The 24,000-nt window shown below is 64.7% G+C and overlaps 1 protein-coding gene across 15 annotated transcripts in view; it reads left to right on the top strand.

Annotated features, from left to right (window-relative positions):
- The window catches only part of FBRSL1 (fibrosin like 1), an 85,666-nt gene that overhangs the window by 58,810 nt on the left and 2,856 nt on the right, over window positions 1-24,000 (top strand). For 3 of the 15 annotated variants that reach the window (XM_049698521.1, XM_049698523.1, XM_049698524.1), the window contains 13 exons: window positions 12,501-12,546; window positions 15,015-15,342; window positions 15,457-15,677; window positions 16,414-16,853; window positions 17,609-17,659; window positions 17,861-17,956; window positions 18,513-18,581; window positions 18,740-18,769; window positions 18,966-19,037; window positions 20,239-20,368; window positions 22,365-22,442; window positions 22,646-22,729; window positions 22,926-23,163. In XM_049698521.1, coding sequence (XP_049554478.1) covers window positions 12,501-12,546; window positions 15,015-15,342; window positions 15,457-15,677; window positions 16,414-16,853; window positions 17,609-17,659; window positions 17,861-17,956; window positions 18,513-18,581; window positions 18,740-18,769; window positions 18,966-19,037; window positions 20,239-20,368; window positions 22,365-22,442; window positions 22,646-22,729; window positions 22,926-23,163 — 1,883 coding nt within the window. Of the gene's footprint in view, window positions 1-12,500; window positions 12,547-15,014; window positions 15,343-15,456; window positions 15,678-16,413; window positions 16,854-17,608; window positions 17,660-17,860; window positions 17,957-18,512; window positions 18,582-18,739; window positions 18,770-18,965; window positions 19,038-20,238; window positions 20,369-20,891; window positions 21,166-22,364; window positions 22,443-22,645; window positions 22,730-22,925; window positions 23,164-24,000 lie in introns of all 15 variants that reach the window. The other 12 variants (XR_007471885.1, XR_007471886.1, XM_049698527.1 and 9 more) reach the window with 12 other exon arrangements.

Raw genomic sequence — 24,000 nt, forward strand, 5'->3', positions numbered from 1 at the left:
GCCTGATGCCTGACGAGGGCCTCCTCTGAGCCCCCGCCTTCTCGCCTCTGACACGAGGCTCGCTGGACCCACCCCTCAGGTCCCTGTGGCAGCCAGGAAAGGGCACGACAGCCCGACAGCAGCTCCGCGCAGCGCCCGGCGTGCGTCCCTGCAGCCCGTCTCGGGGCAGCTCCCCTCTGCATCCCGCTGGTACTTGCCTCCCACGCCACCGCCGCCGCCCCAGTTCCCGCAGGACGCCCCTGCTTGCCCTCGGAGCGTCCCTGCTCACAGAGGTTTCCTCCGTGTGCCGGCCCGGCCCCGCTCCCGAGAACACCTTCCCGTAGTCTGTAGGAGGTGCACCCGTCTTCCTCTCTCCCAGCCGCGGGCCCCCCTCCAAGGCCGGGTGCTGGGGGGACAGAGGTGTAGGGAGCTGGTGCTCCCCGGTGCAGGGGGTCCTACACCGGTGACCTCACCAGGGTGTCCTCACAGGGGCTCCGGGCTGTGCACCGTGACCTAGGGCTGCTCCAACCAGAGCGTGTCTTCCCACGGGGCTGCCCGAGGAAGAGGAAGGGCCTTTGGCGGTTTGCTCACTGAGGGTCCCAGGCAGGCACGGGGGCGGCACATAGGTCCCAGCAAGGACCACGATCCGATGACTGAAATGTAGCCCGCGCCTCCTGGGCCCTGCACGCGTCAGCTCATTCCGCCCCAGATAACCCTCTGACGCGGCATCTGTCCTGCAGCCCCACCTCAGCGAGGAACCCGAGGTACAGAGTGAGGATCTGCCAGGACCGGAGGCCTCGGGGGAGTCAGGCACCGTCAGGCTATGCAAGAGTCCCAGCAGGCGCGGGCGGAGGCCTGGGCTGTGGATGCAGGGGTGGGAGAGGCGCTCGTGTCCTACAGCTGCTGTAACAAATTACCATAGACTGCGTGGCCTAAAACAGCTCAGGTTTATAGTTCAGGAGGTCAGAAGTCCAAAATGGGTCTCCCTAAGCCAAAACCAAGGCGTCAGCAGGGCTGCTTCCTTCCAGAGGCTCCAGGGAGAACGTGGTTGCTTGCCTGGCCGGCTTCTGGAGGCTGCCGTGTTCCTGGGCTCGTAGCCCCCTCCCCTCGTCACTCTGACCTCTGCTTCTGAGGTCACGTCTTCTCTGACTCTCCTGCCTCCCTCTTATGAGGCCCCTTGTGATCACGTTGGGTCCATCCAGGCCCACTAGGGCCTGTGGGCTGGGACGCTAGAACCCGCTGATGCCTTCGGGAACCCACTGCTCCCCTGGGACGGCCCTGGGCACGTGGGGGGCCGCAGGACGCCACGGGATAGAGGTAGGGGAGGGTCTCAGTCTGGGAGGTGCTGGGTCTGAGGAGCCTGAGGGGTGTCCCAGCATAGGTGAGACAGGTGTGATGGCCGCCAGGGACAGAGAACGGGGGGTGGGCACCGACCCGAGGGGCCCCGTCCACGAGCGCCGTGTAGCGTGAGGCCCGGCACAGCAGCGAAGGTGGGAGTGCCCGCTGTGCTCAGCAGAAAGCTGGGTGCGGAGAGTTTAACTTCCTGCTGGGGTCACACAGACCTGAGTGCCGGGCGGGACTTGCACCTGCACCTTCCAGCTGAATGGGAACGCTGAGGCCGAGGAGGAGCCGGCAGGCTGGAGGAGAAGGCAGGAAGCCTCCACGGTGGGGGCCAGCTGCCCCTGCTGCCTCCCCTGCCCTGGCCTTTCCAGAACTAGCTGAGCAGGACCCCGGGCAGCTCCCGCATCCACCTCCAGGTCTCCCCGGGCTCCCGCAGGGATGCACCGGGCTGCCTGGGCGCTTACAGGGAGGTTGTCCTCTGGCCCTGGGGTGTCCATACCCCTCTGTGCCTGGAGGGGTCGTAGCACCTTCAGACGACACCTGCCCTGCTAGCCTCGGAGGGGGCCTCACTGGGCGGGGGCGCCAGGGGCCTGGTGCAGGCTTGCGAGGTGGGTGGTCCTTACCTGGGGGAACCACGGATTGGTCAGGGCACAGGCAGAGGCCAAGCACGTAGAACAAGCAGATGCTTTCAGAAATGGTCAGAGCTTGAGGACCAGTCAGGTGGCTGGGGCAGGGGTTAGAGGGCGGCCGAGACCCCCCACCCCGTCCCTGCACGCCCCGGCCCTGCCACGGCGCAGAGCTGGATCAGCGCCACAACGGCGCTGTGCCCCCGGGTCCCCAGCAGGACCGGAGGCGCCGCCCCGAGGGGAAGGGCTTTGCCGTTGCTCTGGCTGAAGAGAGCCAGGCCTCCGTGGCCTTCGTGCAGACGCAGACGCGGCTGGGGACAGGCAGCCGCCGCACGTCCCTGCCCTGCGTCACGCACGCACGTGCTCCCACGTGCGCACACGCACGCCTTCACACCCGCACACGTGCGCGTGTTCGCCCACGGAGTGTCGCACACACGTGCACTCAGTGGGCACTCGCGTGTGCACATACACGGGTGCACTCAGTGCCCGCACGCCCCTCCTGATACCTGGAGCTCATGCCTTCTGCATTAGACACCGGCTGAGAACCCACTCCCCTCAGGGGTGGGCTGGTCAGGGTGCCCACCGCACACTCAGTGGACCCCAGTACCACACACTGGGCAGCCTAAACCACAGGAAGTTGTTCTCCTACGTCCCGGAGACCGGGAGCCTGGCGTCAAGGTGTGGGCAGGGCCGCGCTCCCCTGGAGGAGGCCTCCTGCCCCTGGTGGCCTCAGGCTTCCCTAGCTCGTGGAATCGCTCCCATCTCCGCCTCCGTGGTCACGTGGCCTCCCTCCCGCACCCCCGTGTCTGTGTCTCCTCTGTGCAGAAGGATGCAGTCATAGGACTTGGGCCCCCAGTCCAGGGTGCACTCACCCCAAGATCCTGAATCACAGCTGCAAAGACCCTAATTCCAAACACGGCCACATCCTGAGGTTCTGGGTGTGCATGTCTTTGGGGGCCGCCGCAGCAGGCTGCCCTGGCCTGCTCGCAGCGGCCTCACGGGCAGCACAAACCGCAGAGGGTTGTCGTGGCCGCAGCGCTGAGGGCTGCAGAGGGCCCGGGGCCTCCTGCGCCCTAGAAGCCCCGCTCAGCCTCACGCAGCATCCACGCGGCCGTTCTCCCCAGCCCATCAGATCCTCCCTCCTCCAAGGCTTTCCAGAGGGTCTTCCCAATTGCACGCACCCTCACATCTTCGGCACAGTCTGCAGTTACCCCTCTGCCGTTGTGCACTGAACTTGCATTTTCTGGTCAGTAAGGAGGGCGAGCCAGCGTTGAGCGGGGTCTGAGTCCACCCTTGGTCGGCCCATTAGTGAGCATTTGTAGATTTTTCTGGCCTTTGCTTCGTTCCCAACACTGGACACCAATGATGGACATGCCCAGCTAGCGAGGACCCTCTGGACCCCGCCCCGCCTCCCACGCCCTCCCCTCCGCTGAGCCCGCCAGCCTGGCCCAGAGGGTCTGCGCTCCGGCCCACAGCCACGGGGTCCCTCTGTGTGAGGCCACAGTCGCAGCTCGGCAAGGATGAACCGAGGCTGGGGAGCCCAGCCCAGGAAGCCTGGCCCCCACCCCCCCAGTGACCCCCCCCAGCCACACTGGCCTTCTCACACGCATGGGACCCTGTCCCGGCAGGTGTCCTTGTCACACGGCCCACAGGCCTTCGTCTGCAGCCCCTGCATCCACTTGCCCCCCAGAGAGGCAGCCACGAGGGAGCGGGCCAGCTGTCAGCGCCTTAGCCCAGCCCAGCGGAGCCCAGCGATTGACGTGGCTGCTTGGCCGTGGGGTGGGCACTCCCAGTGCCCCCCGGCTGTGGGTGGAGCCCCTCCATGGCCCCTGTGACGACACCTCCCCCTTGCTCTGTGTAACGATGACAGATGTGGTTCTAAGATTGGTTGTCGGCCCTGCCCACCACGCGCGGGCCCTGAGTGGGTTACCTCTGTTGGGCCTGGAAGTCGCACAGGGATGTCCCTCCTGGTAATCTAGTCCCGCCCCGTTTCCTTCTAGATTTCTAACCTCATTAAATCTTTCACATCACAGCCACTTTCCTTTCTAAACAGAATTAAAGCCAGTCCTGCCCAAAGTCTGACTTTACTCCCAAACCAGAGGGCGGTGCCGTGGCTCGGAGGTAGCCTGGCAAGGACTGCGGCCTTTTCAAGGACCATGAGAGCCCAAGGTGGTCTTAAGAATGATGTTTGAAGTGAAGCCGCGTCATTACGGGAAGACAGGCTCCTCCAAGGTCAGGCTGTGGTGGGAGAGGAGCCGGGGGGCACACTGAGACCTTGACCATGACCTGATGGTCAGACCCAGGGGCTTGGTCTGGACCGGGAGACGAGGCCGGGCTGCGGCTGGAGAAGCTGCTAGCTGCTCCCGCTGGTTCCCGGCGCTGGCCCAGCCCTCAGTTGCCACCCGCTCTCCCCACCGCCACGGGCTCCAGGAAACTTTTACTGCCAGGGGTGGGGTCTCCAGGTAGCTGGGAGAGACTGGGTGCAGCCCGGCTGCTCATCCGGAGGAGACATGATGATGCAGTGTACCTTTGGGGCCCCGAGGATTCAGCTGCTCAACTGGGGGAGGTGGCCTGAGCTGGCGCACCAGGGTCACCGCCCCCAGAGCTCCAAGCTCCGTAACCACTGCCAGCTGACATCTCCAGTGGGAGAGCCCCTGTCCCCACCTCTGGAGGGGCCCCACCACCTACCCCCTGTCATCCCCATGCCTGCTTGTCACTGCAGCTCCTAGCCCAGCTCCCTGCGCCCCACCCAGCCCTGTGGCGGATCCTACAGAGGGGTCTTTAAAGACCTCATCGTCCGTCTCCTCCTCAGATCCCACACACATCTCTTCCTGTTGCTCAACACAAATGCCCAAGCTCTCTCATGGCCCTCAAGGCCCTGTGCCCCACCCCACCTCCCTGGCTGGCCCTGCCAGGTTGTTCCTGCCTCAAGGCCTTTGCACTGGCTGTGGCCGCCCCAGAAGACTCTTCCCTGAGCTCCCCTCAGCGTAGCCTGGTCCTTCTCATGTTTCAGGTCTCAGCTCAGACGGGCCTCATGGGAAGGCTCCCCCAGCTGCCATCAGATCAGTGCCCGTCACTGCTTTTCACATTGCCGTTTACTGTCTGTCCACCCCATCTGCACTCGTATCACCTGTCTCCCTGTGTGTGGCCCTTCTCTCCCACTAGGCTGTGAGCTTGACTCAGGCCTGCCGATGGGGCGGCTTGTTCTGCATTCCGTCCCCTGGTCGGGGTCCTGGCTGTGAGTGTAGCTGAGTGTGGCTGCGGTGACAGGTTGTCACCAACTCGGCAGCCAAGTACTACACTATTATCTCTCAGTCTGGAGGCCAGAAGTCCCACAGGAGTGTCCCCGCGGGAGTCAAGCTGTGGGCTGGGCCGGCCCCTCTGCGGCTCCAGGGAGAATCCCTTCCCCGCCTTTCTGAGCTTGTAGAGGCGCCCACATGCCTGGGCTCCCGGCCCCTTCCTCCATCTTCACAGCCAGAGGGCAGCGTCTTCCCGTCTCTCCTCCCACTAGTAAGGACCCTGAGATTAAGCTGTGCCCATGGCATCGTCTCCCCATCTCCGGGTCAACTGACCAACCTTGATTCCACTTTGCTGTGTAAGGTTCACAGACTTCTGGGCTTAGGGCCCTTTTGCTGCTGACCCCAGAGGGGTAGATCAGGACACCCCACTGCATGAACACCTTTCCCCTTCGCTGCCAGAGGCCTTGGAGCTGGGCCAAGTGCAAGAGCTCACACCCTGCTGGGGCATGGTGCAGTGGGCACGGGGGCACATGGGCCCACAGACACCCACCCCTGAGGTACAGCCACCCCCCAGCCTGGGAGTCAGGGTTCTCCCGCCAGAATCCCACGTCCCAGGACCGGTCTCTACTGCTCTCCTAGAGGAAGAGCACGTCTTGGCTAAACCCACGGACCCCAGGGTCAGACTGCCGGGTTTCCAATCCCAGCCCTGCCACATACCAGCTCCGTGGCCTCCAGCATGTCACCTCACTTCTCTGTCTCAGTTTCCTCATCAACAAAACGGAGATGACAATAGTATGTCCTCAAAGGATAGGCGTGAGGGCCCAGTGATTTCATGGTTAGAAGCCATTCAGCACGGTGCCACATATGTGCTGTTTTTATGGCAGGAAACAGGGTTTCGTGGTATGATGTTTATGGGGGCGGGGTAAGGGGAATATATGTAATTGGTAAATAATTCAAACAGAACAAAAGGACTTAAAAGCCCCACCTAGAGGCTGGCACCGTTTCTTTTTTACGGTTGGAGATTAACTGTGGGCTGTGTGAGTGCATGTGTCTGCCTGTGTTTTGCCGCCTTTTGAAAAGGGAGCGCTGGCCCAGTGCCCGAGGCTCTGGAGCTGTGTCCCAGGGTCCCGTTTGAATGGCTGCGCGCTTCCCCGCTGAATGGACCCGCCTCTGATCACCCAGCTTAGGGCAGGCGTCTGCAGGCCCTGAACCTGGGCTCTAAGCTGTGGGTCTCAGGATGCCTCGCCAGAGCTGACCTCCTGGTGGCCTTAGCCCCACAGCAGCTTAGAGGTGGGCTCTCAAACTCCTTCCAGGAGCCCCTCGGCCCCCTTACCCTCCGTGGATTGTTTTACAGCAAGTTTCATGATTGGGAGTTGTGCTGCTGGCGTCCTGGTGTTGCACCTGCGCGCTCTGGAATGTTAGGTGCCACCCCGTGGGCCTGGATCCATGTGGGGCAGATACTCGGCCTTCTCAAGGGGCGGTTGTTCCCCCTGGATCTGAACTCGGTTTGAGCCCACGGAGCGGCCAGGTGGCTCCGGAGTAGTGGTCAGGGTTGGCGTGTACTCGCAATTACAGTAACTAGTTGGACCCCTTCTCCCACTTTGCATCCCCATTTCGCAGATGGTGAAACTGAGGGCGGAGCTTACATCGGACAGATGTGGGGGCTCTGTTGTCCTTCCTTCAAGTCCCAGCTCCTCGACCTCGCCGCTCCGTGACTCAGTTTTCCCCCCTGTAAACTGGGCGTAGGAGCCATCCATACTCGTTGCTGTGAGCGTCGGAGGAGCCGGCCCATACAGCGTTCGGTACAGCTGGCACCGCGCGCTCTGACCTGGTGACGGGGATGGGACGGCGAACGCTCGAACCCAAGTCCGCGGCCCCGTGCGGGCAGATCTGCGTCTCGGGGCTGGATTAATCGGGCCTGCCCGCGCCCCGCCCCCGCCCCGCCCCGCCCCGCCGCGCTCCCTGGCCGCCGCCTGCGCGCCAGTCAGCAGTGAGCTTGCCGCCTCCGTCCCCGCCGCCTGTGGGCCCTGCCCCGCGCCCGACGGCGTCCGGGAGCCCAGTGCGCACCGAGAGCCGCCCGGAGCGCGCCGAGTCGGCGCGGCGGACATGCGTGCCCCGCGCGCCCCCGGCCTGGGTTCCGGCTAGGCAGGGCGCCACGGGAGAGGGGCCACCTCGACGGGCCGAGGCTGGCGGTGGCCCGCGTCCATGCCGCCCAGCTTCGACTCCGGCTCCGGTACGAGGACTAGCGGCGGTCGCCTGCAGAGCGCGCCGGACCCGGGGCGCCCGCGCGGTGAGTGAGCGCTGGTGGCTGCGGGGAGGAACTCGGGACTTCGGGGGCCGGGGTTGAGAGAGCAGCCGCCCCTTCTATAGGAACGGGGAGCGGGAGAGGCCCCCGGCGCTCTGCTCACTCCGTCTCTCACGGGAGCCGGGCGCGCGGAGACCCCACGTACCTCCGCCTGCGCCCCTGGGGCGCACGTGGCGGCAGACCCGCAGAGAGTCCTGGGCCTCGGCCAGGGCGCTGGGGGGCCCGCGGCGGAGGCGGGGCAGGGCGCTGGGGGACGCGCGCCTTTGTCTGCGCCCTGGCGCGGGCTCGGCCGCCCGGGTTCCCGGCCGCCGCCGCGCTCACCTGCCCGGAGTTGGAGCTCTTTGTCTGGGGCGGGGCGCGGCCGGCGGAGTCTGTGCCGCGTGTCTGGGCCGAGGCTGCCCCGTAGGTTGGGTCCTCGCAAACAAAGCGCGCCTTGACCTCCGCCCGCGGCCGGGATTGCGTATCTCCGGGGAAAGAGTGCTGATCCTGACATTCTCCGTACGGAGCGGGCCTCTTCCACGGGGACCCTGAACTTGCAGCCCGGGGACCTCCAACCTGCACTTTGGCCTGAAGTGACCCTTTCCTTTCACACCCACACCGGCTCAGTGCCAGGATTGGAGGGTGCCGGCGCTGCCTGGGTCAAGTCCCAGTGGATAATCCTCGGGAAGTTATTAGCACAGATCTATCTGGTGGTTGCGCTAGGGCTGCCCACCCGCCTTGGGTCAGCTGGCCGGCTCCGGACCCCTTGTCCTGGAAGGGAAAGAACCGAGGGACCTCGACCTGGGCCAAGTCCCAGCAGGGGTGGCTTTGTGCCTGTGCTGGGAAGGGCTGGAACCTGAGCCACGGCCTCAGAGGTCCTGGGAGCTAAAGGTGCCTGTGGGTGTTTGTTGAGAGACTTCTCCAGTGGGCCTGGCTGTGCCTGGCCCGGTATCCCGGCCCTTGCCGTGCGGTGGAAGCCTGCCAGGTCCCTGCCCACGACCCCTGTGGGGACTTGGATCCCTCAGCTTCCCTGAGCAAACTTTAACTTGGGCAGTGTGACTGTGAGGACCGGACGGACAGGGGACAGTGGCCTTGCCATCTGCCTCCCTCCTTTGCCCGGGTGGCATCCCAGGGCTTGGCAGGGCCAGGGAAGACGCTCCCCGTCGCCGCTCCTCGCCCCCCTCCACTCCCTCCTGTGCTCCCCTTTCACTTTCCCAGTGTCTGGGGCGCCACCTCCTGGCTCTGGGGCCTTGAAGTGAACCAGAACTGGCCTAGCTGGGCCTCCCGGGCAGGGCAGCGGCGGCGCCTGCAGCCTTAACTGGACTTGCCGCTCTTCCCTCCACCCCCAGTCTCGGACCGAGGGCAGTCCTGCCCCGCAGGAGCAAACGCACTTTCTCACAGTGACGCCTCTACCACGTTCCTTTGCGACCCCAGCCTTGGTGGGTCGGGGTGCCCTGCTGTATCAGGTGAGGGCTGGCACACACGCCGACCTGCCGTGGAGTAGCCCCTCCCCCTCCCAGTGGCCCAGCGACCACAGCCCTGGGAGCTAATGACAGCTTGCAGGCTGAGCTCATTCATTGCACCTGCTGATAGCGCCCGATAAGGCACTGGGGTGGGCTGCTTGCACGGTCAGCACCACCCCCAGGCCCGGAGGGGCTGTCGGTGCCTCAGGTGATGGAGACCTTGAGGGGGCGGCCTCCGGAGAGCAGAGTGGCTGCCCCTGCTCTGGCCCATCTCATTTGGGCGGCGCCAGCCCTGCCCACTCATGCCCTTCTCCCGCTGGTGCAGGGCAGCAGGCGAAGAGGATTTAAACGTGCGCCAGTGGGGGCGGGGCACCCTCAGACTGATGGGGTCTGGGAAGGCCTGTGGGGACTTGGCCGAAGCCACTGGGTCAAGGGCCCAGACAGGCCGGCCGGCCACACCCTTTTCGGGGCTGGGGGAGAAGCTCACACTGTAGTTTGGGGCAGTGGGAAGGCACTGGAGTGTTTTCAGTCCAGGGTGACTTGTTCTGGTTTGGTTTTTAAAGATACTCTCGGCTGCTGTGTGGAGAATTAATTTGTGAGAGTGTTAACGAGACCAGCTAGTAATTAGGCAGCTGTCACTCGGGCTGTGTGGCCTCAAGTGGGAGTGTCAACAGGACCCCCTCCTGGGGTCATGGCGAGGGTCCAGTCCTGTTAGGCCTGGGGTTCTTTGGGTGGGAGGAACGGTGACTCATGGGCCTCTGCGGGAGGATACAGGGCTCTGGGGGCCCCTGGCCATAGCTCCCAGCAGAGCTGGGGCCATGCCTAGTGCAGAGTGAGCCGGCGTGAGGTGTCCCCATCCTGGCCCTGAGCGGTAGGAGGGCCGGCGCTGCTGACTCTGCCGTCCTGACCCCGCGGACCCCCAGCTCAGGTGGACCCCTCACCCAACCCATCCCCGCCCACCCCCCGGGGGTCTCCTCGGGCAAGGCCACGATCCAGGCTGCTCACCACGCAGGATGCCTCGGGAACACCCTTAGGAAGAGGTAAAGCCACAGCCTCCTTGCAGAGGGCCCGCCGGTCCTCAGCTCCCCGCTCCCCCAGGCGGGGGATCCTCCGCTGGGGACTCCCCTCTGGTGCGGGTCCGAGTCCAGCCCGAGGAGCGTGGGCCTGTGTTTTCGGGCTGCGTTTGCCACCTGTTTTCTTCCCAGTGCGGGGTTTCGGGGCGTGGTTAGGCAGGAGGCCCCAGCCCAGCACGAGTGTAAGGGGCGCAGCGGTCTGTTCACGGTTCGCTCTGCACGTTGCCGTCAGCAGGCCTGGAGTGACACGGGCCTGGGGAGCCTCAGTCCGAGCAGCTCCTGCCCTTTCCCACAGACCCGGGCCCTGCCTGTGCTGGGCCTCCTGTGTGCGTCACTGTCTGGGACTCCTGTTTCTGTTCTGTTCACCTGTCAGTCTGTTCTCACCTCAGTCCCCGTCTCATGATTGACTTTCTTGCACCACAATTTACGTGCAAACAAAACGCGCCTGTTCTGAGTGTACAGTTTGGTGTTTCGACAAATACATCCCACTACATACCCCCCACCAGAGTCCGACAGAGGATGTTTTCATCACCCCCAGAGAGCTCTTTCACGCTTTTTTCTTTAAGGTTTTTATTTATCATGGTGAGATACACATAACAAAATTACCATCTTAACCATTTTAGGTGTACAGCTCGGGGCATTAAATACATTCATATCGCTGTGCAACCATCCAGCTCCAGAATTGCTTCATCTTGCCAGACTGAAACTCTGTCCCCGTCAAACACTAATGCCCCGCCCCTCCCCCGGCACCCGCCAGCCTGCTCCCTGTCTCCGTGGACTTGCTGCTCTGGGGGCCTCATATCGTGGAAGCACACGGGATCTGTCCTTTTGCGACTGGCTTGCTTCACTGAGCATCACGTCCTCAAGGTCATCCACGTTGCTGCCAAGTCAAAGTTTCCTCCCTTTTCAAGGCTGACTAATATTTCATTGTGTGTATACACCACATTTTGTTTATCCAGCCATCTGTTTATGGACACTTGGGTTGCTTCCACGTTTGTTGTTTTTTTTGGTTTTTGGGGTTTTTAAAGTATTTATTTATTTGGCCCGCACCGGGTCTTAGTGGCGGCACTCGGGATCTTCGTTGCCACATGTGGGATCTTTTTAGTTGCAGCAGGCGGGCTCTTAGTTGCTGGCATGTGGAATCTAGTTCCCTGACCAGGGGTCGAACCCAGGCCCTCTGCATTGGGAGCACAGAGTCTTAGACACTAGACCACCAGGGAAGTCCCTGCTTCCACGTTTTGGCTCTTGTGAATAATGCTGCTGTGATCGTGGGTGGACAGATACATGTTGGAGCTTCTGCTTTCAGTGCTCTGGACATATGCTCACGAGTGGGATTGCCGCATCATACGGTAGTTCTGTGATTGATTTTTTGAGGAACCTCCATACCGTTTTCCACAGCGGCTGCACCGTTTAACATTCCCACCAGCAACGCACAAGGGTTCCAGTTTCCCCACGTTTTTCTCGCCAGCCCCGGCTGTTTTCTGTCTTTCTTGATAGTGGACGTCCTGGGAGGAGGCCTCATGCCCTTTGGTACTCAGTCACCCCACGCCAACAGCAACCACTGTCTGCTTTCTCCCCGAGGACGTCCACGATGGGGGCATCGGGAGACACTGGAAGCAGAGTAGTGGTGCCCGGGGCGGCGGGAGATGCGAGGATTGGGGTGACTGATAGCTGAAGGGCATGTGGTTTCTTTTTGGGGCTGAAAATGTTCTAAAACAGGTTGAGGTGATGGTTGCTCAGAGCTGTGTGCCTCCAGTGGGCGTGTTACATGGTATGTGAATCATATCTCAGCGAAACTGTTTGAAAACAACACCAGCTAGGAAGAAAAGGTCTGCTCAGAACAGCCTACGGGCTTGCGGCCCCGAGCCAGCGGGTGGGCCACACCCTCATCCTCCCTGTCCTTCCCAAGGCCCTGCACACACAGGGGCGTCTCCCCAGGAGAGGAGAGGCCGAGCGGCCCAGGGGCCCATCAGAAACTGCCACGTTCCCTCCTGAAGTGGGCTGGCCCCACTCCACGTGGATACTCAGTGCATCAGTGGTGGCCGGGGTCCCCAGACCTGGGACGCAGCATGTCTGGGGCGTGGCAGGTGATGTCCTGCAGCCTGGGGCTGGGGGGCGGGGGCATCCCAGCTCTGCTGCCCCCACCCTGCCACCTCCAGTGCCAGGCCCAGCGGAGCCCCGATCCCCAAGTCCTAGCTCCCCACCCAGCAGGGCCCCGCTGAGCCCCTGCATCCCTGCCGAGTGGGGCGTCCTGGGTTCTCTGATCCCAGGCCAGTGACCTGTGTCCGAGTACTTGCAGCTGGGCCTGGGCGTGGTCACCCTCCTCCATGGGGGCTGTGGGCACAGAAGGATGTGTTCTGCCAGGCTGGGCGGCCCTTGTGTGCGCAGAACCTGCCCAGACCTGTTTCCTGGGTGCCGGGGGCAGGGGGTGAGGGCCAGGTTCACCCCAGCGCTGTAGGTCTCTCTGGCCTCTGACCCTCCTCTCTTTCTTCCAGGCGTCTGTGGGCTCCGAGAAGCTCTTTGCCCCGGCAGCCGATAAAGGTACGTGTGTCCCTGGGCTCCTGGCCTCTAGGAAGGGACAGGACACATTCCTGAAGTCCGTGGCGGCCCCCAAGTTAGGCTGTCTTGGGTTTCAGGTGCAGAGCCTCAGGCAGGAGTTGGGTGCTGTCATTTACTGAGGGATGCAGCCCGCCCCCCCGCCAACCCCCGGGGAAAACCCCAAGGAAACAAGGGAAGCTGAGAACGGGGCCAGTGTCTCGGCCAGAGCTGGGCAGTGCTGGAGCGGCGGTTCCCAAAGCGGGGTCCCTGCACTGCTCGGGACCGTGAGGAACGCACTTCCCCGGGCTCAGGGGCTCCGGGGTGGCCAGCAGCTCCCGGCTCGGGATGCGGCCCCGCCAGCACACCCAGGCCCTGGCCAGTGAGCCCCGAGTGGCATGGCGCAGGTACCCAGCATCTCACTGTCCCACAAAGCTCTTCTGGCAGGCACTGTTCTGGAGGGTGGATGTCTGGCCACGGTCCCATCAAGGCCAGGATAGGCCTTCGTGACCCAGCCTGTCGGCTGTGGGCTGTGGCCGGGAAGGGGGTTTCACTGGACCCAGCGCAGAGAAGGGACCCTTTTGCTTGGAGGGCTCCCTCAGGATGTGACCACACAGGACAGGCCTTGGGGCACCCGCAGCCCTGTGGTCCTGCTGGCCTGGTAGCCGGGCATGGCCTCTACGTGCCTTGAACTCAAGAAGCCCCTTCCTCGAGTCAGAGCATCGCAGCCGAGCAGACGCCTGCTGGGGAGCCTGGGTAAGGCGGCCCACCAGAGGCTCCGAGGAGCCAGGCACGCTGAGCTGGCATTTCACACGGAATTAACGCAGGGCGTATCCGCTTCAACAAATGACCACAAACCGCGCAGCTTGAAACAACAGGCGTTCACCTGCTCGTGGTGCTGGAGATCAGAAATCTGGAGTCCAGTGTGCGCGGGGCTGCGCTCCCTCCAGAGGCTCCGGGGGAGGGGTGCCTCCTGCCTCTCCAGCTCCTGGTGTCGCCGGCAAACCTGGGCGCCCCTGGCTTCTGGCTGCATCCTTCCCGGCTCTGCCTCCGTCTTCGCGAGGCCTCTGCCTCTTCTGCCCCTCTCAAGGGCACTGCCACTGGATTTAGGGCCCGCCCGATTCCAGACTGGTCTCATCTTGAGATTCTTAGCTTGATTACGGCTGCAAAGACCGTTCTTCCAAATAAGGTCACAGCCACAGGTTTGGAGGTTACGATTCAGCAGAGTTCAGGGAACTCTGGGCTTTGAGGTGCCCAGAGAGGTGCCTAGTGGCGGAGGGCGGGGGGGTGATGAGTAGCAGTGCTCATGCTTTTCCAGTGGCAGGAGGCTCGTAGAAGATTCCAGGCGTCTCCAGAAGGGCTGGGGCACTCGTGGTGCACGTGGGGTCGCGTCCAGGTCTGCATGGCCCATGCCTGCCTCTTCCCATTCTGATGGCTGCGCTTACTTTGTGAGGGCCTCGTGTGGAGATGTGCGAGAGACAGGAGGGGACAAGGGGCTAGCGTCCCTGGGCAGCTGTGAGCAGCAAGTGGGCTGAAGCCAGCGGTCTTCTGTTCCTGTCCTTGTTGCAGGAGTGGTGGCAATGGCCTCCTCTGTACGTGCGTCCCTAAGCAAACAGACCCAAGGCAGAGGGAGGTGTTGCCCTAGGGAAGGAGACTTCCCAGAGGCTCCAGACCTCTCACCTCTTTGCCAGCCTGGGTCACACTGTCCTGCAGCTGCAGGGGAGGCTGTGGCCAGCTCTTCACTCAGCGTGGCAGCCGCGGGGTCAGCCCACAGCCCAGCGACCTGAATTTCCACTCCTCCTGGGGACCGGGATGCTGCCCCGTGCAGGCAAAGCTGCTCACGTGGGTGGTGCTGCCCTCCGCCTGGCCACTGGGGCTGTGACCTGAGGCCTCCCTTGTAGCAGTTTCAAAAGGAGGGTCTGAAGTGAGCAGGCATCTGGCTCCGGCTGGCTGGAGCTCACGGCCCAAGGGCAGACCCGCAGCCCGGAGGGGAGCAGAGGCTCTGGGCGGTGAGGAGGGGGGCAGTGTTGGCCCGCAGCAGCTTCCTCCCGACAGACCAGGCAAGGCGTGTCATCCGGAAGTCTCCCCCAGGGCAAGGGCCCAGAGGGCTTAGGCCAGGGGTCACCGGGTGGGTCCCGAAGGAGCAGCCGCTAGCACAAGTGAAGCTCCTGCCAGAGGAAGGAAGGGCGACAGAATGAGCTGGGAGCCCAGCGCCCTGCCTGGCCCGGCTCCCTCGTGCACCTCCGTCTCCCTCTGTAAAATGGGGCCGGGACAGCCCCTGCGCTGGGATCTCCGTGGGCAGGAGGTGCAGGACACTCCCTGCGGGTCGGCCCTCGGGGCAGGTGGCCTGGGGGGCGGGGGTACCGAGGTGTTGTGGGCGGGAGCTCCGCGCCGCGCGTCGCCCCGTGGGAAACAGTCCTGGAGGGCATTCAGTGAGCCAGGACCCGGGCTCACTCCGGCCCCTCTCTCCGCAGGACCCACGCTGGGCGAGAAGTCCGAGGCCAAGGCCGGGGCGGAGCCCAAAGTCTCGGGCCTGGAGCGCAGCCGCGAGCTGAGCACCGAGCCGCCCTTCCTGCCCCCTGTGCGCAGCCCCGCGCCGGTCCTGCCCTCCGCCGGCCCCGCGCCCGGCGCCCCGTCCAGCCCACCCGTCAAGAAGGAAGCCCCGGGCCTGCCCCGCCTCACGCCACAGCCGCCGCCCGCGCCCTTGCAGACCCGGGCCTCCCTCCCGACGCACGTGCCTCTCCCCCCGGGCGCCTTCCCGGGCCCCGGCGCGGCAGCGCACAACGGCCTGCACAGCCTCAGGTGGGCGCGGGGCGGGGCCCGCGCAGCCGCAGGTGGGCGCGGGGCGGGGCCCGCGCAGCCGCAGGTGGGCGCGGGGCGCGCCGCCGGCCGGGCACTGAGCGCCCCTCCCTGCAGCAGGAGCAGCAGCGCCAGCAGCGGCGCCAGCCTGGGGCTCGCGAAGCACGCGTCCCTGTCGCCTCACGGGCCGGGCCCCCACCTCTCTACCTCACACTTGGCGCTCCGCTCGCAGGCCCAGCACCAGCACCACGCGGCGGCCATGTTCGCCGCGCCCCCGACACTGCCCCCGCCCCCGGCGCTGCCGGCCAACAGCCTGGTCATCCCAGGACACCCCGCCGGTAGGTCCGGGCGCCGCTGGTGGGGCAGTAGGGTCACTGTTTCCCTCCACTGTGGGATCCTAATCCCCGGGGGGAGGGAAGCGGCTCCTGGGGAGGGGCCAGCCCCCACCCAGCTGGATGGCAGCCCCCCAGCAGCCCATAGCGCTAGCAGGCCACCTTGCCCAGGGCAGAGGAAGCTTCCTGCCAGGGCCTCCGATGTGTGTGTGTGCGCGCGCACACACACACAGATACAGGTGCTCACACGCGCGTACACGGACACAGACATCCCTTGCTCCATTCTGAGCCCTTGCCAGGCCTGGTCGGGCAGTCTGAGGCAGGGGATTGGTGCAACCTGGAGCTGCTCCGTGGTCATGGCAGTGAGGGCTCCCAGGGCCTGCCGTGGCTCTTCCCATCCACCGTCCCTGGGCTGCTGGGCGGGTGGGGGAGGGGAGGAGGGTTGAATGGTGGAGGAGAGGGGCTCCAGGTGAACAGCTGGCCTGGCCCAGCCTGGCCTCTCCCTCCCTGCCTGATTCCAGCAGGGGCTTCCTCACGGCCAAATCTTAGGTCACTAAGGATTTCTCTGTGGGTCTCCAATTTTTTTCTAAAGTCTTGTCGGCCTAGCTTGGGTTGGGGCAGCTCAGTGCCCCAGGATGGGACCAGGACACTGGTCCGGGGGTGCTGGGACGGGCAGGGCTCCCCTTCAGGGCTGTCTCCGGGGGCTCCCAGGGTGGCTCACGGTGTTCTCTCTTGCCTTTAGATGCCAGCCTGTTGATCTCATTCAGCCAGCCAATCATGTATTGCCAGCCTCATTCGGGGATTCTGATTGGTACTTGGTCACAGGCACCTCTCTTACCTCCACCCTGGGGCCCGCACGTAGCGAGCGGCCACCACGGCTTGGCCTGCCGAAACCGGGAGTGCCAGCAGGTGACTATCCGCCTCGCCCCGCCGGGAGCCCGCGGCCGACGTGCCTCTCTGTCTCTCTGTTTTTCTCTTGTAGATCACGAGCTGCTCAGGCAAGAGCTGAACGCGCGTTTTCTGGTCCAGAGCGCCCCCCTGGGCCCGGGAGCTCTGCTGCGGGCGGAGTTCCACCAGCACCAACACACACACCAGCACACACACCAGCACCAACACACATTCGCCCCCTTCCCTGCCGGGCCGCCCCCGACGCCGCTCCTGCCGCCTGCCGCACCCCCGCCGGTGCGTAGGCTGCGTGCCGGCGGGCGGGCGGGCGGGCGGGGGCGGCCCGGGCGCAGGACACGTAGCAGGCACACGCAGACGCTCTCTGCACGCATGCAGGCTGACACCATCCCCTTCCGTCTGGCCATCCGTCCAGCTCCTTCTCTCGTCCCCCCCCCCCCCCCCCCCGCCGCCGCCCGCCCCAGGTCATGCCTTGAGGTTCCCCATCCTGAGCCGTTCTTTCGGGCTTGGGGAGCACCGCGTGTCCACACGGCCGTGGGGCCAGTTGCACCCACATGGGTCCTCAGTGTCTCCACTGGTAGCAGGGCGGCAGGTCCGGAGGCCTGACAGGACTGAGGGGCCACGGGAGCCAGGACTCTTCCCATGTTCCTTGTCCTCGAGGTCTCATGCCCTGAGCCAGCTGCTGTGGGGCAGGGTCCCCTCTGCTCCCACCCAGCTTTGTTTGGTCACTCACTAGTCTGCCAGTGGCCTCGGTGTGTCCTGCAGCCTAACCACCAGCCTTGGGCTCCATGCCCTCGCCCCCGCCCCAGTCATGGCCACAGACACCAGATGGGCGAGTCTGCGCCTCCCGTGCTGGGACCACTAGAACAGGGAAGGCCAAGGGGCAGCACGCTCGGGGAGCCTAGGGGACAGCTGGCTGAAGGCCACCAGCCTTGCTCTGGCCACTGCCTGGCTGGAGGGCGTGGGTGGGTGCTTGACCAGCGGAGGGCGTCAGCGTGGCCGGAGGCCTCACTCTCTGCCTCCTTCCCTTCCAGTTTGACAAGTACACGCCCAAGCTGGACAGTCCCTACTTCCGACATTCCAACGTGAGTGTCCCTGTGCGCTCTGAGCTCTCCAGGCAGGGTGAGGGGTGTGGAGGGCGGCGGGGCTGTGCCGTGTCCGTGTAACCTCCCACCCAGTGCAGGGGTGACGGGGTGGGGACCAGAGGGCTGGGCCCGGCGTCCCTGCCCTGGGCGTCCAAGCGTCCAGCGAGGCCCCTGGAATGCCCCTCCCACCTTCTCTTGCAGTTTTTCCCGCCCTTCCCTCCAGCCGTCCCAGGACTGCCCGCCCTGCTCCCACACCCAGGTCCCTTTGGATCCCTGCAGGGTGCTTTTCAGCCCAAGGTACCAGCTGCTCCCAGGAGGGGGGTGGGCACTGTGGGTGGGCTCTGCAGGACCACCCCGCCCCCAGCCAGCCCTTGCTGTCCCGGGGCAGCTCCAGCCGTCTCGCACGTAGTTGCGTGTGTCATGACCCTGGGTGGCCCCCAAGGGGTCTTCACCTCAGTGCAGAACATCCTGACCCTTGGTGGGGCTCTCTGTGCCCCATGGGGCCGGGAGAGCCTGGCTTCGCTCGTTCTCACCTCCTGGCAGCGCTCGGGGTTGGGGTCTGGATGGCGGCAGCGCAGGGGCATCCGCGCTGCAGGAGGCCCAGGCAGGAAGCACCCCCTACGCCCCAGGACCAGGGACTGGGCTTGCTCTGCTCACCTTGCCTGAAGCGGGGCTGCCTTGGCCCTTGGGGAAGCCCCTGGCCCAGGCACGTCGATCAAGAGCCTTTTCAGAAACCTCCGGACAGGATATGGTGGGATGCCAGGCCGCCCCTGGGTGGCGCCTAGGGGCTCTCATGCCGCCTGGGCATGGGGCCTGCAAAGTCATCTCGTGCCCTGTCCGTCTCTCCCCTCAGACTTCAAACCCACTCGAGCTAACAGGCCAGGCCAGTGCTGTTAACACCCTCCTACAGAAAGCCCCCGGGGTAGGTGGCAGCGGTGCCCGTGCCTCCTTCCTTCTCTGGTGGGCATTCCCGCCGGCGTGGCTCCTCGTGGAGGCCCACATAGTCCTCTCCCCCCGACCCCCCGGGGCTGGGCTGCTTGCAGAGCCTGGGTCTGATGCTTCTTCCTCTGTCGCTGGCAGGTGTCAGACCCATACCGGACAGCAGTCAGGGTGAGTGTGTGTGTGCCTGCTTGCCTCACCTTGGGAGGAAGGGGCCTGGCGGGACCTCAGGGAAGGTCCAAGGCCAGGGAGGACCCTGGGTGCCTCTTGAGTGGCCACAGGGGTGCACTGTGACAGCAGGAATCGGGGGGGGGGGAGCGAGGAGGTCCTGGCCTCAAAGCTGAGCCCGTCGCCCGCCCTGTCGCAGAAGCCCGGGAAGTGGTGTGCTGTGCACGTGCAGATCGCCTGGCAGATCTACCACCATCAGCAGAAGATAAAGGTGAGCCTGACAGCTCGCGCTGCCGGCCAGGCCTGTGCTTCAGAGGCTGCCCCTCGCCCAGGCGCTGTGCTGGGCTGGGAGGGGTTGGAGGTGGGGAGGGGACAGGACAGCAGTGTGTGGGGAACTCAAGGCCACTTCCCACCTGGCCACCCAGGGTGACGCAGGCAGGGGTTTGGGAGGAGCTGACCCTGCGGGCCTCCCCACCATCAGTTGAGTCCTCCCAGTGGGCCGTCGGCCCTGTCCCCTTCTTCCCCCCAGGTGTCTATTAGCACTTGGGCCTGCTGTGTGCCTGGGTTTTTAGCCAGGGGCAAAGATGACCAAAAGCGCTCGCGGAGCCTTCGTGCTCCTGGGGTGGGGGGGGTGACAGGTGGTGAACGGGAACCCAGCTCGAGGCCGTCGCCCTGCCGGCAGGTGGTACCAGGCGCCCTGGCCGAGCGACACAGGGAAGTGGGAGACCTGGGGACCCACAGCTGGGGCAACGGGCCGGGGCGCTGCCCTCGTACCGCAGAAGGGTCTCCATGCTCTCGTCTGCCGTCTCAGATAACGCGTTACCCCACGCACAATACTTTTAACTCATCACGTCCTAAATGTGCTACAAAGGACCAGTCACAGAAAGGGATTTATGACAGATTATTGTGCAATTCAACATGCAGATGCTTAGAGCCACCTAGAAGGCACAGTGAAGGAGGTGGGGCAGCGTCCCCAGCTAGGGCCCAAGCCTCCCGCTCTGTCGCTGCCATCTCGGCAGATAGAACTCACCTAGCCCCGTGCCTCCTGCGGCCCTTGTGACCCAGGGACGGGCTTCGTAGTTCTGTTTAACTTCACTAAATTTGAATCTTAATACTGAAGGTAAATTTAGTCATCGGAAAACTGGAACGACTTGGGTGTGGGATGTACGTTTCCAGCTCAATTTTACAAAATCTAAACCAAATATTTCCAGTGAAAATGTCGCATCCAAATTGAGATGTGTTTTAAGTGTAAAACACACCAGCTTTCAAGAAGCGCATGAAAAGGAGTGGAACACCCCAGTCAGGACCTTCCTGTGTCAGTCACACATGGCGTTCGGTTATTCTGCATCTGCTGAAACGTCGTCAGGATAAATCTTACCTGTCTGTCCGCTCACTGGGCAAGGCCAGGAGCAGGTGGTGTCCCACTTTGCTGGCAGCTCACTGGCAGCCCCTGCGTACCCTCTGTCCCGCAGATGCAGCTGGGCCCTCACAAACTGGACACGGGCGCCAAGCTGGACTTGTTCAGCAGACCCCCTGCCCCGGGCGTGTTCACCGGATTCCACTACCCGCAGGACCTGGCCCGGCCCCTCCTCTCCAGCTCAGGTAAGGCGGCCTGGCTCGTGGGCGCTGGGGGCTCGGCCACCGTGCAGGCCGGGGGGCGGCCGGGCGGAGGCGTTCTCACCTTTTCCCTCCAGCTGCTCGGGCAGCGTTCTTGTTTCTCCGGCCGTAGCTGGTGGGGTCTGGCAGCCTTGCCCTCCTCGAGCTTCTCCCCCTGCGGAGACTCCCCCCCACCCCCAGCCGACCTGAGCCCCGCGTGGACTCTGGCCAGGATGCCCTCCTCTCTGGGGCGTCCTTTCCGCTGTCCCTCCCAGGAAGGGTCTGGCTTTTCTCTCAGAACCCGTGTGCTCGCCCCCGCCCCGCCCCCCAGCAGCCGTGCCACAGCCTTGCGGCGTCAGGGTCCCTGGGACTACCCCAGGCTCGCAGTGCTCCCAGGACTCGGCACATGTCACACTCCAGCCCCGGCTGTATGCGTTGCAGCCTCGGCCAGGAAGAGGGGGAGGGTGGAAATGGGTGGGTGTCTCCCGAGCACTGCCCCAGGGGCCCCAGGACACACTTCATTCCCCAGCGAGGAGCCGTGACAGCAGGGCGAGGCGCTGTCTCCCAGAGAAGCTCGTGGAGACCCACTGCCCAGGGTTTACTGGGGGCCGTTCACGTAGGCAGTTCTGCCTGCATGGACCAAAACCTGGAATCCCAGAAGGAAAGCAGGTGCTCACACAGACCACCTTGTTTGCACAAGCAACTGAGCTTCCGTGCGGCCTTCCTATCAGAGGGAAGCGAGAAACCTGCTGGAACCCGAGTTCCCAGACGCTGAGGGCAGCCGAGCAGCAGGCCTTTCCGAGGTCAGCGGCCTTGAGCCCTCGCTCCGGGGCTGCTGCTGCTTCCTCCCCAGCTGTCAGGCCCTCAAAGGACGTCACCTCCTCAGAGAGCCCTCCCTGACTGCTCCTCGGACACCTCCCCCCGCCCTCCTCCAAGCTCATGTACGCTCACCCCCACCTGCTGCCCCTTGCACATGGACACGTGGTCCATGCGGGCAGCCCGTCGGCACACTGGCACGACGGGTGTCACGCTGGCCGTCTTGGTGAGCGTGGCGCCTCTTCCCAGCCCTGGCTCCACCACCCTGATGGCCTCCAGACCCCAGCCAGGCGTCAGGGCCCCTCAGAAAGCAGAGGGCCTCCCATCTGGGCCAGAGCCCACAGGCTGTGGCCTGGGCCCCTCTGTGCTCCTCACCCACCCACGGCCCTGTCGATACACCACCCTCTTTAGCCCTGGGGCCAGCTGGCTTCCGAACTTTGACTTAAGGTCGCTTGGAGGTGAGGTCAAGTTTCTAGCTGGGAGCTGTCTGGGGACTCGAACCTGCGTGTGTGTGGGTGGAGGAGCCCACCTGTGACGCACACAGCGCACCACTGTTGGGGTCCCCACAGGTGGAGGGAGCTGGAGGGACACGAGGGGGCGCCGTCACTGGTCTCACCAGGCACTCACTTCTAGGCTACGGGATGGGGCACCCTAAGCGGCAGAGTCGGCCCCTGACTCAACAGGCCCCGTCCCCAGACTGGGCCTACCGGCTGCCCTCCAGGTTCGGTCCTGAGGGGCGTCGGGGGAGCCGGGGCTGTTGCCATCGTGACGCTTGTGGACTGTGGCCTGCAGCCAGGGGACACCACAGGACGAGCTGCGGCCTCTGGCAGCCGTGACTCGGGCCAGTGTCCGTCAGCACCCAGGCCGCACCCACTGTTAGGTGACCGGGACTGTAGCTCTGGTCGGAAACTCCAGGGCCGCTGGCTTCGGGAGAGCCCCCTGAAGGCTCGATCGCAGGCCGTGTCTCTGCCCTTTTTCCTCTGGGGGCTCCACTGCTGTCAGCACCTGCCTCTCTGCTCCACCCCCTCGGGGTCCCCCAGGCTCCGGGGAGATGAAAGCCCACCTCCTACTTGGTCACATGCCTGCAGTGGGAGGAACAGCCGCCCAGGGCGCACCCACCCTTGGAAGGAGCCGCAGTCGAGGCCCCGGGTGCACTCCGGCTTCCATCAACCTGTCCCCCTCTCAGGTGCTGCCCATCCCACCACCAACCTGTTCGGACCCTCAGCGCATCCTGGCAGCTTCCTGCCCACTGGTCACTTGACGGGTAGGTGCCCCTTGAGGTCCGTGCGGTCTGGCTGGCCTGTGCTGACCTCAGGGCTGGGGTGATGCAGGTGGGTGGGGAGATGACCCCAAGAACCGGGTACCCCTCCGATTGCGGAGGTAGCACCTGCCAGCTTCGGGAGCCACGGGGTGGGGGGAGGGTCCGGTGCGCACGTGGAGACCCCTGAGCCCTCGTTACCCCCGCAGACCCTTTCAGCAGATCAAGCACCTTCGGGGGCCTGGGGAGCCTGGGCAGCAACGCCTTCGGAGGCTTGGGCAGCCACGCGCTGAGTGAGTGACTGCGTCCTCCCCGCCCGCCCGTGCATGCGCCGTCACTTAGCGCACGGGCACGCGCATGTGTTTTCCGCGCGCACGCCTGCGTGGGGCGGGGCCGCCCTGACGCCGGGCGCACGGACCCCTTTTGCCGGCTCCTTGGGGCACGTGCGGGTCTGAGGTCGGGAATCTCCGTGTGTGTGCGCCTTCCTAGCAACCCGGCCTCACGCTCCCACCGCCACCCACCCCCCAGCTCCCGGTGGCAGCCTCTTTGCCCCCAAGGAGGGCCCCACGCTGCACGGCCTGCCCAGCCCCCGCGAGGCCTGGAACCGGCTGCACCGGGCGCCGCCCTCGTTTCCCACGCCACCCCCGTGGCCTAAGCCTGTAGACGCCGAGCAGGTCTCAGCCCTGACCAACCACGACCGAGAGCTGGACAAGAGCAGGGAGGAGCGGTGAGTGGGGACCCTCCGCTCTCCCATCCTGCCGGCTTCCCGCCCCCGCAGCCCCTAGGCAGCTCAGCGGAGCCGCACGTACCTGCCCGCGGGGCGCACTGAGCTCTGCCCTCAGTTTCCTTGGTTGGGAGGCTGTGAAGTTTGCATCCTCAGGGCCCGGGAAGACTAGGGGAAGGGAACCCCACACCCAAGCACTCTCCATTCTGTCTGCACAGAGGACCCTTGCTGGTGCAGGGTCTGGGCAGGCACCATCCAGGGCGGGGGTTCACTCCCTCCGAGGCCTTGGCGGGGACCGTGGGCTTGTGGACCACAGCGGGGCCTCGAGGGAGCTCAGATCAGCAGGGCAGAGAATGCCGTTGCACGCTGCAGGGGGCCGCTGAGCCACCAGGGGGCCCGAGTCTGGGAGTTACACCTGTGGGCAGGTGGATGGGGGCTGAGCTTGTGCGTGCTTCCCTACCCCCAGCCCCATGCGTTGCAGAGCTAGGCCAGGGCAGGGGAGGTGGTAGCCACGTTCTCAAGTCAACGGCAGAGGCTGGGGCTTGAGTGTTCTTGAGTCGTGGCCTGCCACGTGGACTGGAACAGGGGGCTCGCTGTCCGGCCCTTCCACCCAGGTCCTGTCCCCCCAATCCTGAATGTGGAGCATTTCACTCATGGGTAGTGCTACGTGCCAGGCACTGGGGTGCACAGGGTGGAGCTTGACGCAGAGCAAGGAGAGAGAGGAGACGACCTAGAATCAGCCTGGAAGACGGTGGGGATGTGTCGCAGAACCCAGGAAGGGTGCCAGGGAGCAGCCCAGGGCCTGCCCACCTCCTACAGCCACAGCACTGTCGCCACAGC

The sequence above is a fragment of the Orcinus orca genome, chromosome 15 (assembly GCF_937001465.1).
Source record: "Orcinus orca chromosome 15, mOrcOrc1.1, whole genome shotgun sequence".
In the NCBI taxonomy this organism is placed as follows: Eukaryota; Metazoa; Chordata; class Mammalia; order Artiodactyla; family Delphinidae; genus Orcinus; species Orcinus orca.